Source organism: Fusarium solani (genome assembly GCF_023522795.1).
Source record: "Fusarium solani strain SB1 chromosome Unknown bctg00000000, whole genome shotgun sequence".
NCBI classification, from domain to species: domain Eukaryota; kingdom Fungi; phylum Ascomycota; class Sordariomycetes; order Hypocreales; family Nectriaceae; genus Fusarium; species Fusarium solani.
The window spans coordinates 4,762,506-4,776,901 of record NW_027072157.1 but is presented as its reverse complement, the minus strand read 5'-3'; the positions used below and the strand labels follow the sequence as shown (position 1 = coordinate 4,776,901).

Genomic DNA, 14,396 nt, shown 5'->3' with positions numbered 1-14,396 from the left:
CAGCAGCTGAAGTGTCGCTTAATTACCTTGTCCCTCTGCCCATGGGATATGATGGGCCCCAGAACCCTGCTGCCCGCACTCCTCATGAGCTTTGCGAGCAATGGTGGGGTAAAGTGGCGGGATGACCGCAGGAGGACGTGAGAGACTCGAAGTATTCGTCCTCGATTCAGTATATCGATCGTGGGTTGGGACTGCAGATGTGAACAAATGCCGCTACAATCGCTCAAGGATGGGCTGACTTGGTGTGATGAATTTCCTAGGTTGCTTCCAAGTTGCATGCCATCTCGATGCTGGACCAGGTTTCCTCGCCAGGCAGGAGGGAAGTGAGGCAGGCGACCGTCGTTGTCTCTTTCCCCCGGGGTCGCTCGAACCTAGATCCTAGATCCCAGTTGAGAGTTGAAGTCCGAACCGAGCTAACATCTCGTCCCAACCAAGGCCAAAAGGTACCAAGATCTTGAACGGGTATTTTCTGTCGCATCTATCCCGAGTCCCGATTCCCGAACCCCCAGATCACAAGGACTGAGATGTGTGTTGCGCTGCCTCACGGTGTGTTGCATCCACGGGTTACAGCACGTTGAGACCACGTTGTGATGTCGGCTTGCTAGTGTTAACGCTCTCAGTACGTACAGTACAGTACAGACCAAGTCGGGCCATTCATGCACGAAGCGCAGAGGCGCAAAGTATTCGACGTTGTTGGGTGCATCTCGTCCGTAACTTTCGGCCGGATATCGATGTTGGGCCTAATGAAGATTTGTTGACGTAAACCTCCTGTATGACCCACGTTTTGGGTTCAGCTTAACGCGCAAATCCCAACCAGAAGCAGCCAAAGAACCTTGGAGGGCCAATGGAACCGGCATGGGAACCAGATACACCATCTGGGGCTTTGCACTAGTCGAAACGTGGTGTTCCCATGTGTTGCTAAAAGGGCAGAGGGACAGGAGGCCTTCCTTGAAGCTCCCTCGGCTTGGCCAACGAGCGGACAGACGCATGTCATCAGTGCCATCCGGCGGTCTTGGTAGTCGAGATATGATAGGAATGTGATTATGCTTGGCACTGCAATTCCGTGATCGGCTTCCGATAATGACATTCGTTCCTAGTATCAGCCATGGGTAGGGAATGGCCAAGTACCCCCTCAGACACAGTTCAGCTTTTGGTGGAGGAGAAGGTGGCCTAGGAAATGGACTCTGGAGGGATTTTGATACCGAGAAGTTGCGTGGGCACTTCCATATAGTCGGTTTGTAGAAAGAGCAGCGAATCTTGATAGGTAGATCAACTCGCGGCGATGCTGTATTCTGGCGTTGAGAACATGTTCTATCTCCCGCTTCATCTTGATTCCAAATGACTCGAGCATGAGCCGGGAAGATGGCGTCGAGACGTTAGGCAAGGACGCAACTTTGAGCCACGGTCTGCCTTCTCTTAGTTGCTTACTTTGCTCATGATATCGCTTGTCTCCAATCGTTTATCCGTCCATACAAGAGCTTCGCTACATCAGCTACTCGAGGCCCACTTGTCCCACTGGTGATCGCCTTTTCTCTTGTCGCTGCCCACGTTGTTTTGCTTTTGGAACAACAGGCCGGCCTCTTCTGATGAGCTTCTAGCGCCGCATTGGCTCCAGTCCTAGAAGCCTTTAAGGCGCCGTGGCGCTCGAGGCGCCCACTCGCCTTGCCAGCAGGGCAATACCCGTCCGTAAATAATTCCGTGCCTCTTACCGACCGCTACTGTACGTGACGGAACGGAACCTGGACGAGAGGAGAGGCCAGATGGAAGGCAGCCGCTGATCCCAGTGCCGCCGGTCGTTTCCACGTTTTGGCTGCTCGCCGATCGATCCCCGATGCTCGGAGGGCTCGAGCTTCGCTTTCATTTCCTCGTGAACGCATCATATGCCTTCATTGCCACGGCCCGGCAAATGGTTTCCCATGCATCCAGAGAGTCGAATGCCCTTGCACAAACAGGCAATTGAGTACTTCTTGGCAATGGCTGTGGACCTCTGTTGATCCACTCAGCTCCCTCCATTGGATTCTCTTCTCTCCACTGGCTCGTGGCTGCAGCTCCAGTTCAAGGTCCATGTCGGCACTAGAAGGGAAGTCCTAGCCAGCATGAGCATCATCATAGGCTCTGGCACCGAGTTTCGAGGCTGCTCGGCCCATGTCCATGGGCTGTAGCCGGCCGTGTCGTCTCGAAAACAGGTTCTTGATCCCATCTCCAAAAGAAACACGGTATCTGCACGAGCTCGACCACTCGCCTAGGTATGCCTTCAGTTAGAAACAGCCAATGGACGAACAGACCAGCCAGTGCACCAAACACAACCTACACTCACCGCAAGTAATGCCACCTGCAGCCCGAGGGTAATGAGATGGATCTCGGCCTCCCACGTTGGCCTCGAGGATCTATAGTTAGGACTCGACTCATGCACTAGCATTATCCCCAAGGCGTGCGGTGAGCGACTCGTGGCCTGCCGCAGGTACCGCAGGAAACCTCTCCCATTCACAGAGATTCCAACACGAGAGCCTGACGGAGGGGCCAGCTCTCCCAAGGACAGGATTAGCGCCCCAAGCTCTCAGAACGGCATCTGCCGGTATTGCAACAGTTAGAGTGCTTCTGGAACTTGTAATGAAACCCCACTTTCACTCACACTCGTCGTTGATGAAAGCGCACAACTGAGGTTGACAGGCGGCACAAAGCTCAATTGATAGCAGAGGTGAGAGACGGCAACTAAAGGTTGGACGCCGTAGGTACCCATGCAGACAGCCCGACTCGTAGGAGGCATCGTTTTGTGATTGACCTGCAGCGCTGAGCTGGAAGGTACTGAGGGAAGGTACCTCCAGCTAGCTCTGGGTACCTGCCACCTGCCACCTGCCACCTGCCACCTTTCTGCCATGGAGCGCGCCTGCTTCTCTTGCCTTACAAGCATAGGACGCGGGCCCCCACACCAGCCGCTGATGCCCTGGTTGATTCACCCAATCCTCCTCCTCCAAGTTATCAACCCTTGATCCATGCCATGTCTTGATCCCTGGCTGGCATGTTTCTTCTCTTGTTCGTCTTCGGTGCAGTACCTACAGTACCTACCGCGTCACCCGTCATCCGTGATCCATGAACCATCACCTGCGCCTTCTGCTGGGGACCGAGACCTGGACCCTTAATGCTGCTACGCCTGAACCATCCTGGACCTGGGGAAGACAGGACCCCAGCAGCGGAAAAAGCATGCAGCATTGATGTATGTATCGGATTGGGCTGCCCAGGGACAGCGCCATTATCAATGGTAGAAAGACCGTTGACCAGGGATAGGCAGAACCCAGCCAACACCTTCCGATCGTCCTCCAGACTAAAAGGTACCACTACGTAGTGGTTGGGTGGTTGAACTGGGTCAAGACAACTGCGGGATGGGTCATTGCCTTGACGTTCACTCGTCACCTCTCGATTCCAGATCTATCTATGCCCGCACGCTATATTATCTTGTACCGACCAGGTTATCCTCGTCTGCTCTCTGGCCATCCTGGCTGACCCTAAGTTCTGGTCCTCTTGACGGCTCAAACGTTGTTGAGTTGCCCAGGCCGTGGTAATGCCGCGCTCATGTTGACAGCTTTCACTCATCATACACATATCACGCATTCCTCTGTCTGCACTGCGGTGCATCAGTCTTCTTAAGCGCATACGTCGGATTTTCCAACCAACCGTGTCGGACGAAAGTGAGGAGCAGGAACCGGGACTGCCTGTCTTGCGTCACCAGCCGAACGCTCACTTACACCACCTCAGGCATCGTTCTTCCACGCAGGAAGGCCCTGGTGTGCTACGGACCACGCATTAACACACATCGTTCAGGAAGAGTTTGGCGCCTGAGCACAGAGCTCCGAATACTCTCTGTGAATAGGCAGATGCAACAGTAAAGTTCTGTGGTAACTCTGCGGCATAGTCTGCTGCTGAACAGAGGGAGGACCCCAAAAAGCGGCAGAGCCAGGCCGTCTGCACGGGTTCATGTTGACAACCTAAACATCAGCCTTCTTTTCTTTGACTCATCCTGTCCGAAATTCACTTTGGGGCACCGACATACTGCTCAAATAAAAAGGACATTGATTCCTGCTGGTTTCCCGTTCGCGTCAAAGACGATATTCATCCCTTTGGAGTCCCTGTTGAACGGCTGCAGTCCAACACAGCACCAGCACTGCCCTAAAAGTTGTGGACTGGGGTCCCTGACACAAAATCCGCCAAGCCAACCACACCGTCTCGACGGAACCGTCGACGCAGCGAACAGCAGAGCACAGCAGCACCTCGGCGCAAAGGTACCTGGGAATAGTGCCCTACATTTTGACTGACTAGTTCGTGAGGTACCTCCCGACTGCTAGCTGGCTGTCTTACTGACCGACAGCTCATCAGCTACTGTTCACCTTGAGTTGAGCTGTCTCGACGTCGAGAGTTCTGTGCTCTAATACGCAGGGGTCCATCTCGACAAGAACAACGTCATCCCTACCCTCACATCCTTAGCAAAGGCATCGCCAACAAGATGCGGACGTCACTCTTGTGGTTCCAGAACTCAAACGACACGACGAAGGCCCAGGAGCCGCGTGCGTCGACCTCCACCAGCATGTGGGCACCCAGACTCCCACCCGCCCTCGCCCCCTCGGCCGCCGCCCCCGCCGCCACCGCTAACGCCTGGTACAACCGTGCCTGTGACTCGAGCCACTTCGCCGACGCCGTTGCTGCTTACCCTGACTCTCCAGGGTCGCCCATCTACTCAAGCTCGCTGACGCAGTCGCCGTCGCCCCAGCCGGAGACCCCTACCACGGGCCATTTCCCGACCGGAGCTGACGCTAACACTGCCTCTGGTGCCGCTACTGCTGCCTCTGGCTCTGCGAACGGGACTATTACTACTGCTGAGGCTGCTACTTATCTTGCTGCCAGCCCTTCTGCTTTCGGTTACACTTCCTTCCCAACTATCCCCATCCCCATCACCACCAAGAAGTCGACCTTCGCCGGCCACTCTATCTGGTCGCCTCCGAATACCAGCAACCCCTTCGCTGTACCCGATTCTACTTTCGTCGACCATCATCGCGTCGACCACACCGACCAAATGACCACCGGACCATCCCTCGACCCTTCCATGGGCCGCCGGGACTCTTTTGTCAGCGCCGGCCCAAAGCCCATATCGATGAACAATCCGAACCGCGACAATGCGAACCGTAACCGAAGAGAATCCCTCGCCGGCAGCCTCATGGGTGGCATGAGCTGGGGCGGCATGTCCTTTGGCAGCTTCGTTAGAGACGAGTAAGTTGTTCTTGCTCACGTTCCCTCACCCTGCCCTCGCCCTCCGATCATTGCCCTACTTCGGCTTCTCAGCGCCGCTCTCGGGGACTCATCATCCGACCACCAAGCTTTCTCTGCTCTACTGCATCCTTTCCACCGACGCGAGACGGCATGGTTTGTAGCGGTGGGCGGGCTCATTCGTCTTTACGCTTGTGACTACACCCCGCCATTCGCACACAAAATCGGTCGTTTGGATTCTTTCCTGCGGCGAGCCATTTTGGGCTTTGGGCTCCGTCCCTGCCCGGTGGGCTAGATGCATGCGCTATCCCTACGAGACCTATGCGCCCTCCCGGCTGAGCTAGTAGCCCTCGTTTCGTTGAGCACTCTTTACTGACATAATGGGTCTGCAGTATCATGATGCAAGGCACCTCTCCGTTCGGTACCCACCAGTCACCGAGCTTCCATTCGTCTTCATACCTACCCAAGCTAGAAGCCAACTTTATGCGAGATTTCACCTGTTGCGGCAAGATCCTGCCCAACCTTCATGATCTACTGCAGCACTACGAAGAAGCACATACACAACCCAGCCCCAATACAGCGCGGAATAATGCCTTCTCTCAGTTCTCTCAAATGGGCATGCCCGGTGCCCCACGAATGTCTACTTCCCGAGCTAACTCGGCAGCACCGGGCCACGGCAACACGCAGCCCTCGTCCGCACAGCTGGGACAACAGAACAGGGCCCCCGGCTCAGCCATGCAGATGATGGGCGGACAGCAGAGTGCCCACGATGCGCACATGGGTTCCACCATGACATCGAATTTGAACGATGATATGGACGCCGTGGCGGACATGGAGATGGATGACGCTGTGGGTACCATGGAGATGGATGATAGCCAGCGGATGCATCAGACGAGACAGCTCTTCGGCCAACAGCAGAGACCTCAGCTCAACATGAACACCTCTGGCCTCACCCAGGGTCTGCGAACCTCTCAACCACCAACGCCAGCGGCCGCAAGTTTCGGCCTACAGAACAACCCCACTGTCTCCTCTGTCAACACTCCATCACTCACCACGCAGGGACAAGTGATCCGGGGCCAGCAGGTGGATCTGGACGAGGATCTTCCTGGTATGCCCATGGGTGGTAACACGAATGACATTGGCGATATGAACTTTGGTGGCAACCAGAATAACAACGACTCCAACTTCTGCATCAACGACCCCGGCAAGCATCTGTTTAGCCCCAACGGCACCTTCCCGGCCGCCAACCGCACAATCCAGGCGCAGCTGGCTCAGCTGGGTCTCAACCAAGCTCAACTGAATGACCCGGCTGCCAACAAGCTTCTCATGCAACGTCTGCAGAGCATGATGATGCCCGAGGAACACAAGCCCTTCAAGTGCCCTGTAATTGGTTGCGAGAAGGCATACAAGAACCAGAACGGCCTCAAGTAAGTTGCCCCTCACTATTGGAGATGACCAAGAAGGGTCTCTCCACCGGCCAATCTGCATACTGACAGAGTTGCAGGTACCACAAGACACATGGTCACCAAACACAACAGTTGCACGAGAATGGAGACGGTACCTTTTCCATCGTCAACCCTGAGACCAGTGCTCCTTACCCCGGAACATTGGGCATGGAGAAAGAGAAGCCGTTCAGCTGTGAAACCTGCGGCAAGCGTTACAAGAACCTTAACGGCTTGAAATACGTGCGATACACAGAACCCCCTTGTTGACATGTGGACCTATACTGACGCATTCCAACAGCACAAGGCCCATTCTCTGCCATGTAATCCAGACTTTAAGCTCCAAGCTCTTGCAGCTGGTATGAACCTTCCAGGAATAGGCGAAGACCAGATGATGCAATAAAAACGGCCCGTCTGACATTGAGGGACCTCATCCAACGTGATTGCGAGCAGAATCGCTTATGAAGGGCACAACTTGGATACTTGGCGCCTTGAGCTGGATCGGCGCTCAAGGCCCTGCCCACCTACACACTTGGATGAACGAAATCACTCTTTAAGGAACCAACTCAACTCGAGCATGACGCCGGCTCACTCTTTGGACCCGTGCCGGATCACGAGGTCAACATCATGCTGCGTCACTTTCGTCTTTTCTCGTCAATACCCTTTGGACCTTTGCTTGATTTTTATGCCCCCGATTGATAGCATTTTGCAAAGGCGTTAAGGTACCTGTTATCAGGATGCTTGCAGCTCTTGTCACCGGAAACGACAGAGATGGAGATTGTCTTCGGCCTCAAGGCTGTCGAGTCTCAACCCCCAAAAGTTTGATGTTTGTTGTTTATATGCACTTGCCTCCCTTACTCCTCTTTAATGGTTTGTTCTGCCCGTCTGAACGTCTGACTTTTCAACCAACGCCTCTCATTCTTTTCTCTCTTATGGGTCTTTATCTGTCCGGTGCCTCCTCTATCCTCTTGAGCCTGGCTTTCACTTTGCCGGTGTCACTCCCGGACTGGCAAACACCCATACCGGATCAGAGACGATTGGCACCGGATGAATTGCGTCGATCAACCTGGGCCTATTTCTTTTCGGTGCTTCTTGGAGATGGCCCTATACTTGGACATTGTTGCCTCTCTTTTGCCTGGGCCTTTGGTCCTTCCTTGTCCACGACAAGCTGGTGGCTGAGTTATGTTGAAAAAAGTTGTTGAATGCTTGCAAGCTAGACGACAGGTTGGGAAAACTGGCATTTACATGGATCCCCGGGAACGCCTTTGATGTTTACGCCTGCAAAAGAAAAGCTCGGTGGTTTTTTGTTTTGTTTTGTTCAGTTTAGCTCTTTGCTTGATTTGCTGCTCCTCGTTGAACGCTAGGTCGTTGTTTTGTTGTCCAGTCTCACTCACTCATGGTGAGATGGTGGTTTTTGCAGTCGAGTCTCGCAATGTCTGTCATTACCGAGACAGGAATGGAATGATGGTGGGAGGATGGAAAAAAAAGCGATGATGGAGCGGAAGCGAGAAAACGAAAAGCGAAGCCATGATGTATAGACTGGGCAGCATGGCTCTGGCGTGGTGGGATTGACTTGACTGTTTGAGTTTACGTTTATGCAATAGATATCACGGAAGGCTTTGAATTGCATCGATTGTTTCTTTACCCTACTCGCCGTGATCCTTCCTCTCGCCTGTCCGTCGATAACTTGTGTCAATATCCAATGCCATCCACCTCGGAGTTGAGTTGTCTGTCTTCCATGTTGGGGGCGGATGACCTAACGTCATGTCCGTAATCGGCATGAGCTTTTCTGCAAACGGAACCAAGCTGAGAGTTACACTAACTTGTCATGCAAGTACTAACCTTGCCGGCTTTGGAAACAACTCCGTGCTGGGTTTGAGAAGCCCAGAAGGAAGACGTCACTTGAAGGGGAGTCACTCAGAGAACATGGTCGAACGAGTTTCCAATGAGAGCCAGTCGCTTCCTGTTATATCTAATTTGTAGAAGAAGAAAAAAAAAAACACACACTTCATGACAGATACGACTACCAAACGCCTTGCGATGCTCCCAAAACAACAGCGAACAAGGCCCGGCCAACACCGCATTTGCCATGAGGAAAACCAACGTGACCCCTACAGACTCCATATACCACCGTACCGTACCGTACCGTAAAGACATACCGGATGCAGCGTCCATAGACTGGAAGCGCTGCGTGTGAGACAAAAAGCTTAATTTGCCTGCCCCGTAGTGAGACAAGATGTGCCACTCCCGCTTGAACCCCCCTGCGTGTGTTAGGGGGTTACAAGAGACAATGCCAGTGGCAGGGAAGCAAGGCACCGAGAACAAAAAGAGAGGAAACAAAAAAGAAGGAAATGGGGGCTCCAATGGCCGTCGTATGCGTGACGTCGTCAAGATCAAGTGTTTCGTGAAACGTGGGGTGCAGCAGGTTTGCGTTTGTGGTTGGTGGGATAAAGTTATATCGGGCGTCTGATACGCATGGCAGCGCTTGCATAGGGACGTCAGGTCATCTCCATGCCGTCTTCATCATCAGCCTCGGACTCGATCATCTGGGTGTGGTTGCTGCTGATGCTCTCCTTACGAGCAGAATGGCTCATGTCGCCATACCGGCCATTCATATTGCCCCACTCGAGCTCCTCACCGCCGATAACACGGCCTTCCATGTCGATCTCCTGGGAGAGCTCGACGAGTGCGGTGCGAGGAAGCCTGAGGAAGCCCTGCGTACGGACGATGCGGCCCCAGTGCGTCATGCAGAAACTTGCGGCACGCTTTCGAAGCCACTCCTCGTTGGCCAGGCCTGCACAATACCAGATGATACAGGCGTGGTCGACGTCGAGTTCTTTGGCGAGGCGATTTACGCAGAGCAGACGGAGATGGGGAATGTTGTAGATGTTGGACATGACTAGCAGGCCAGCCACGTCCGAGAGCGCAGTTGTCGCGTCGCTTTCGGCGTCTGATGTGCCGCGGATGCTGTCCGTGTACAGGTAATAGAGGAAGGCCTTGACCACCGTATATGGCTCAGGGATGTGCATCTTCTTGGTGTGGAACTCGGCCATCTGCGCGTTGTACAGACGTGCAAAGTGTGGCCACCGGGCCTGTAGGATGAGCTTGTGCACATGGATGGGCTGAGATGTTGGCGCATCTGGCGAAAGCCAATTCTGGCCCTGGGCCTGCCCATCGGCGCAAATGAGCCCAGAGCTGAGGGTCTCCTCATCGTCATACTCTCCAGCCAACGCAGTCACGACAAAGTCAGTACCACTCCCCGTCTCAGGGGGTTGGTTGAAGAGCTTTGCGAGATCCGAACCAAGACCTTTGGATGGCTGATCTGTCGCCCTTGTAAAGGCCGATGGCCTCGACTCTGCCCTGGGCTCTGGCGTCAAGTGATCGCCGAGGAAGCCGTATCTTCGAAGATCAATTTCCATGATGTCACTGTGATACGGGTTAGAGACACTGTTTCAAATGGTCCATGAAGCAGACCTGCTTACCTTAGATACTCTTCATAGCCATTGGGGCCCAAATCGGTTGTAGCAGGGTCAGTCGGGCACCCAAGCAGCCAGGCCTTGGTACCATCTTCGTTCATAGTGCAGTAGTGCCAGCGATAGCCCGACTTGAAGATTTCTCGACCTTCGGCGAGCTTTGTCCACCGAAGAGTCCCCAGGTCCAAAGCGGAGAGCGAGCATTCTCTCGGCGATATCGTAGCCGCAGGCGTCACAAAGTCGATGAGGGTTCCGGAGGAGTAGGCATGGTAATGTATACCTGAACCTTGAGATGGAGTCGATGGACCAGACATGAACTTGAGTGCTGATATAGATCCAGGAGCGAGAGGTGCATATGACTTGAGCTGGAACGATGGAGGGTTCACCTGCGCTGTTCGAGAGTTGGCGGCATACCCAGAAGCACCAACAGCTGTCGTCTGTGGCAGGGTATATGGCGGCCTTGGAGAGCCGCTTGCTCGAGTGGAAAGGGAGCCTCGATCGAAGATGCCGACCTGCGGCCTTGAATCGAACTGAGGGCTTCCTTTCAGATCCAGCCACCACAGATCACTGATCTTGTCCATGTCCTCACTAAGGCCCCCAAACACCCATACTCTCTCTCGCCCCAGATGTATGCCGAGTGATCGAATCGTCCGACGAAGCGCCACGCCTTGGACCAAGTGAATGTCTTCAAATCGAGGTAGCAAATGTCATCCAACACGTAGTTGTTCTGGCCCGTGATGCCTCCGATGATGAAGAGCTTGTCCTCGTGTAGGACGGCGGCGTGCCTCGCTCTGCCCTTGGGAATCGGGCCTGACACTTGAGGCTGAGTCCAATGAGCGGTCTTGAGATCAAAGATGATCAGGTCGGACAGGTAGGTTCGGTGTTCGTTCTCGCCGCCAAACACCAAGAGCTTGTTCCCTTGATATAGTGTCGCGGTGTGTCCTGCACGCGATCAGTTAGTCCTACCCCGCGACCAAGCCTGAGGGGTGGCAGGCAACTTACCCATTCGAACTCCAGGGATGTCGCCATAGTTGTCAACGAGGTTCCATTGATGGCTCACAAGGTCCAGCCTGAGCACATGGTTGTAAACTTCATCGGTATACTGATCAAAACCACCAAAGGCGTAGATCTGATTATTCCCACAATACGTCACCGAGGCGTTGACTAGGCAGGCGGGTCTCTGGCCTAGCGTGCGGGTGATCTTGGGCCGGTATCCATCTGCCACACTACGGCCCTTTGCGGGCGAGTTGGGCATGATGTAGGTATTGCCAGACGAGGCAGCAGAGGCGGCGGACGGCGGCGTGGCCGTCTGGTGCAGCTGGAGCGCTGTAGAGCTGGATGTCTGGTTTGCGACGCCAGCGGGCTGCGTTGATCCGGCGACAGGGGTAGGCCCGCCGAAGATGGAGGTCGGCACCTGGCCGGGGGTTGAAGGTTGAGCCATGGCGTAAATTGCAAAGTGTAAGCCGAGGGAGCGATGTGTGGCGCTACCTGCTCATGCCGCGACGTTGGGTTGTTGATGCGAAGGACAGACCAACAGTCGGAGGGAGAAGACGAGGGATGAGGAGATGAAGGGAGCGTCGGCCGCGATACGGTCGGTGATGACGGGTTCGGTTCGTGGGTCGCCCGGTCGGTGAGGGAAGGGAAGTGGATGTCGAGTGGATGTGGATGGACGTGTGAGACGTGGGATGCGGTGATGCCTCGTCGAAGAGACCCTGGGCCTGGCCCGTTTCGGCTCAGCGAAGAGAAATTTGAGTGGGCTCTTGCTGTGGCGCGGCGCAAGGCTCGTGGCTTGGCGTCGCCGTGATTGGTTCGGTTGCGTTTCCGGGGCGCGGAACGGATTTAGCTTCACTCCGACGTCACTTAAACTGGTTGCCCGGACAGACGCATGGTGGGGCTCAAAGTAAATAAAAGACCTCGATGGCTTCACCTCTGGGCAACTTCTCTCTTCTCTATCCACCACAATCCATCCGCTCTCCTCCTCACATCCTCTCTCATACTCATCGCTCGCGCAAGCCTTGTGCTTCGCTCTCAACCGCTCATCCACTGCTCTCCACAAGAATTTTTCAAAGTCCGCTAGATCTTGTCGCCTTGGCCATCTGATCGCCCCTCCGACTTCGTTGCATCTTTGTGAAGGCGTCTTCTTCGATTTTTATCGAACATTGATCCCAATAAATAATACTAATAAACAGGAACCGTTAGCTAGTGTCTCTTGAAACTGCTTACATCACAGTCCTCACAATGGCTTCCGCAGCTGTGACGACCCCCATCAAGTCCCACAAGGGACTCTTCTCTGCCCGGACCGCTGGCGGACGGATGCCCTTGACTCCCTCTCCTCGTCAACAGACATCAACTACCAATGTCCCCGTCAACTTGAACTCGTCTCCCTTCACCCCCGAGCGACAGTCCAGCAGCGACTTCAGGGTCAACGGCCGCTCCACCTATGGCGGCAACCTCATGTCTCACCTTGCCCGATCGACCTCCAAGGCTTCCCACCGGGACTCCCCCAAGTCCAACATTGCTCGTGGCGTTCAGACTCCCCGCAAGGCTCTCGAGCTGGGCGTTTCTGACTTCACTCTCACCGGTACCGGCAACAACACCAAGACCCCCTCCAGCACAAAGTCCAAGAAGAGCATCCGTGGCAAGCCCACCAAGACCACACTCAACTACGGCGGTGACCGTTTCATCCCCAACCGTGGCGCCAGCTCCGCCATCGCCAACGCTGGCTCTGGCAAGCTGGACCTGTCTGACCGGCAACGACCTAAGAGCAGCAGCACCGACAGCTCCTCGGTTCTTTCCACTGCTGCTGACGAGGCCATGGCTGCTCTCGAGAACCTGAACATCAACGATGACGATGAGCCTGACTACTCCCGACCCTCTCCCAACACTGTTGCCTACCAAGACTCCCTGGCCAACGCTTGCGGCGTGAGCCTCAACACCCGTATCCTGGAGTTCAAGCCCGCCGCCCCTGAGTCTTCCAAGCCCATCGATCTGCGACAGCAGTACAACCGGCCTCTCAGGTCTGCCACCTCCAGCTCTGCCCAGCTGCGACGCCGCATCGCTACCGCTCCTGAGCGTGTTCTCGATGCCCCCGGCCTGGTCGACGACTACTACCTCAACCTTCTTGACTGGAGCTCCGGCAACCAGGTTGCCATTGGTCTTGAGCGCAACGTCTACGTCTGGTCTGCCGATGAGGGCAGTGTCAGCTGCCTTCTTGAGACCACTCCCGACACCTACGTCAGCAGTGTCAAGTGGTCTGGCGATGGCGCCTACGTCAGTGTTGGTCTCGGAACCGGTGAGGTCCAGATCTGGGATGTCGCCGAGGGCCAGAAGATCCGCAGCATGTTCGGCCATGAGACCCGTGTTGGTGTCATGGGCTGGAACAAGCACCTCCTCTCCACTGGTGCCCGCAGCGGCCTCGTCTTCAACCACGATGTCCGCATCGCCGAGCACAAGGTCGCTGAGCTTGTCTCTCACACTTCTGAGGTCTGCGGTCTTGAGTGGCGCTCCGATGGTGCCCAGCTCGCTACTGGCGGCAACGACAACCTCGTCTCCATCTGGGACGCTCGATCTCTGTCTGTTCCCAAGTTCACCAAGACCAACCACAAGGCTGCCGTCAAGGCTCTCGCCTGGTGCCCCTGGAACATGAACCTCCTCGCCACTGGCGGTGGTTCTTATGACCGTCACATCCACTTCTGGAACTCGACCTCTGGCGCTCGCGTCAACAGCATCGACACCGGCTCTCAGGTCACCTCTCTCCGCTGGAGCCCCCACCACCGCGAGATTGTCAGCTCTAGCGGTTTCCCCGACAACTCTCTCAGCATCTGGAGCTACCCTACTCTCGTCCGAACTGTCGAGATCCCTGCCCACGAGAGCCGAGTCCTCCACAGCTGCCTGAGCCCCGACGGCCAGATGCTGGCTACTGCTGGTAAGAACACCTGCGAACCTGTCAAGAAGAGTCTTTGCTAACATGTCACTAGCCGCTGATGAGAGCTTGAAGTTCTGGAAGATCTTTGAGAAGAAGGCTGGTGCTTCCGCCGGCATCGGTGCCTCTGGTGCCTCCAGCAAGGCCTCCATGGCCAAGCAGATGACTATCCGATAAGCACCAGTACCCACTGGGCCAGGTAGGTATGATCTTTCACTGGTATCTGGGTCTCTCTGGATTTTGAAGCACGGAGTTTGGGCGTTTGCCTGCCCTTGTACGCGTGGTACGAAAGTGCTTCTCCAC

General features: G+C 55.1%; 3 protein-coding genes across 3 annotated transcripts; 2 read left to right on the top strand and 1 right to left on the bottom strand.

Annotated features, from left to right (window-relative positions):
* Positions 1–4,498: 4,498 nt before the first annotated feature.
* MRS44_001506 (uncharacterized protein) lies at positions 4,499–7,101 on the top strand (the record flags this gene model as incomplete). Its single annotated transcript, XM_046282561.2, has 5 exons — positions 4,499–5,259; positions 5,332–5,412; positions 5,649–6,683; positions 6,761–6,941; positions 7,000–7,101. The coding sequence occupies 5 exons, from the start codon at positions 4,499–4,501 to the stop codon at positions 7,099–7,101; spliced, it is 2,160 nt and encodes a 719-aa protein (XP_046138221.2).
* Positions 7,102–9,196: 2,095 nt separating this feature from the next.
* Positions 9,197–11,612, bottom strand: MRS44_001505 (uncharacterized protein; the record flags this gene model as incomplete). Its single annotated transcript, XM_065623724.1, has 4 exons — positions 9,197–10,124; positions 10,181–10,738; positions 10,783–11,113; positions 11,174–11,612. The coding sequence occupies 4 exons, from the start codon at positions 11,610–11,612 to the stop codon at positions 9,197–9,199; spliced, it is 2,256 nt and encodes a 751-aa protein (XP_065480153.1).
* A 797-nt stretch (positions 11,613–12,409) lies between these two features.
* MRS44_001504 (uncharacterized protein) lies at positions 12,410–14,270 on the top strand (the record flags this gene model as incomplete). The annotated part of the gene is made up of 2 exons (XM_046279879.2): positions 12,410–14,096; positions 14,149–14,270. 2 exons carry the CDS (start codon positions 12,410–12,412, stop codon positions 14,268–14,270), a joined length of 1,809 nt encoding a protein of 602 aa, XP_046138223.1.
* Positions 14,271–14,396: the final 126 nt, after the last annotated feature.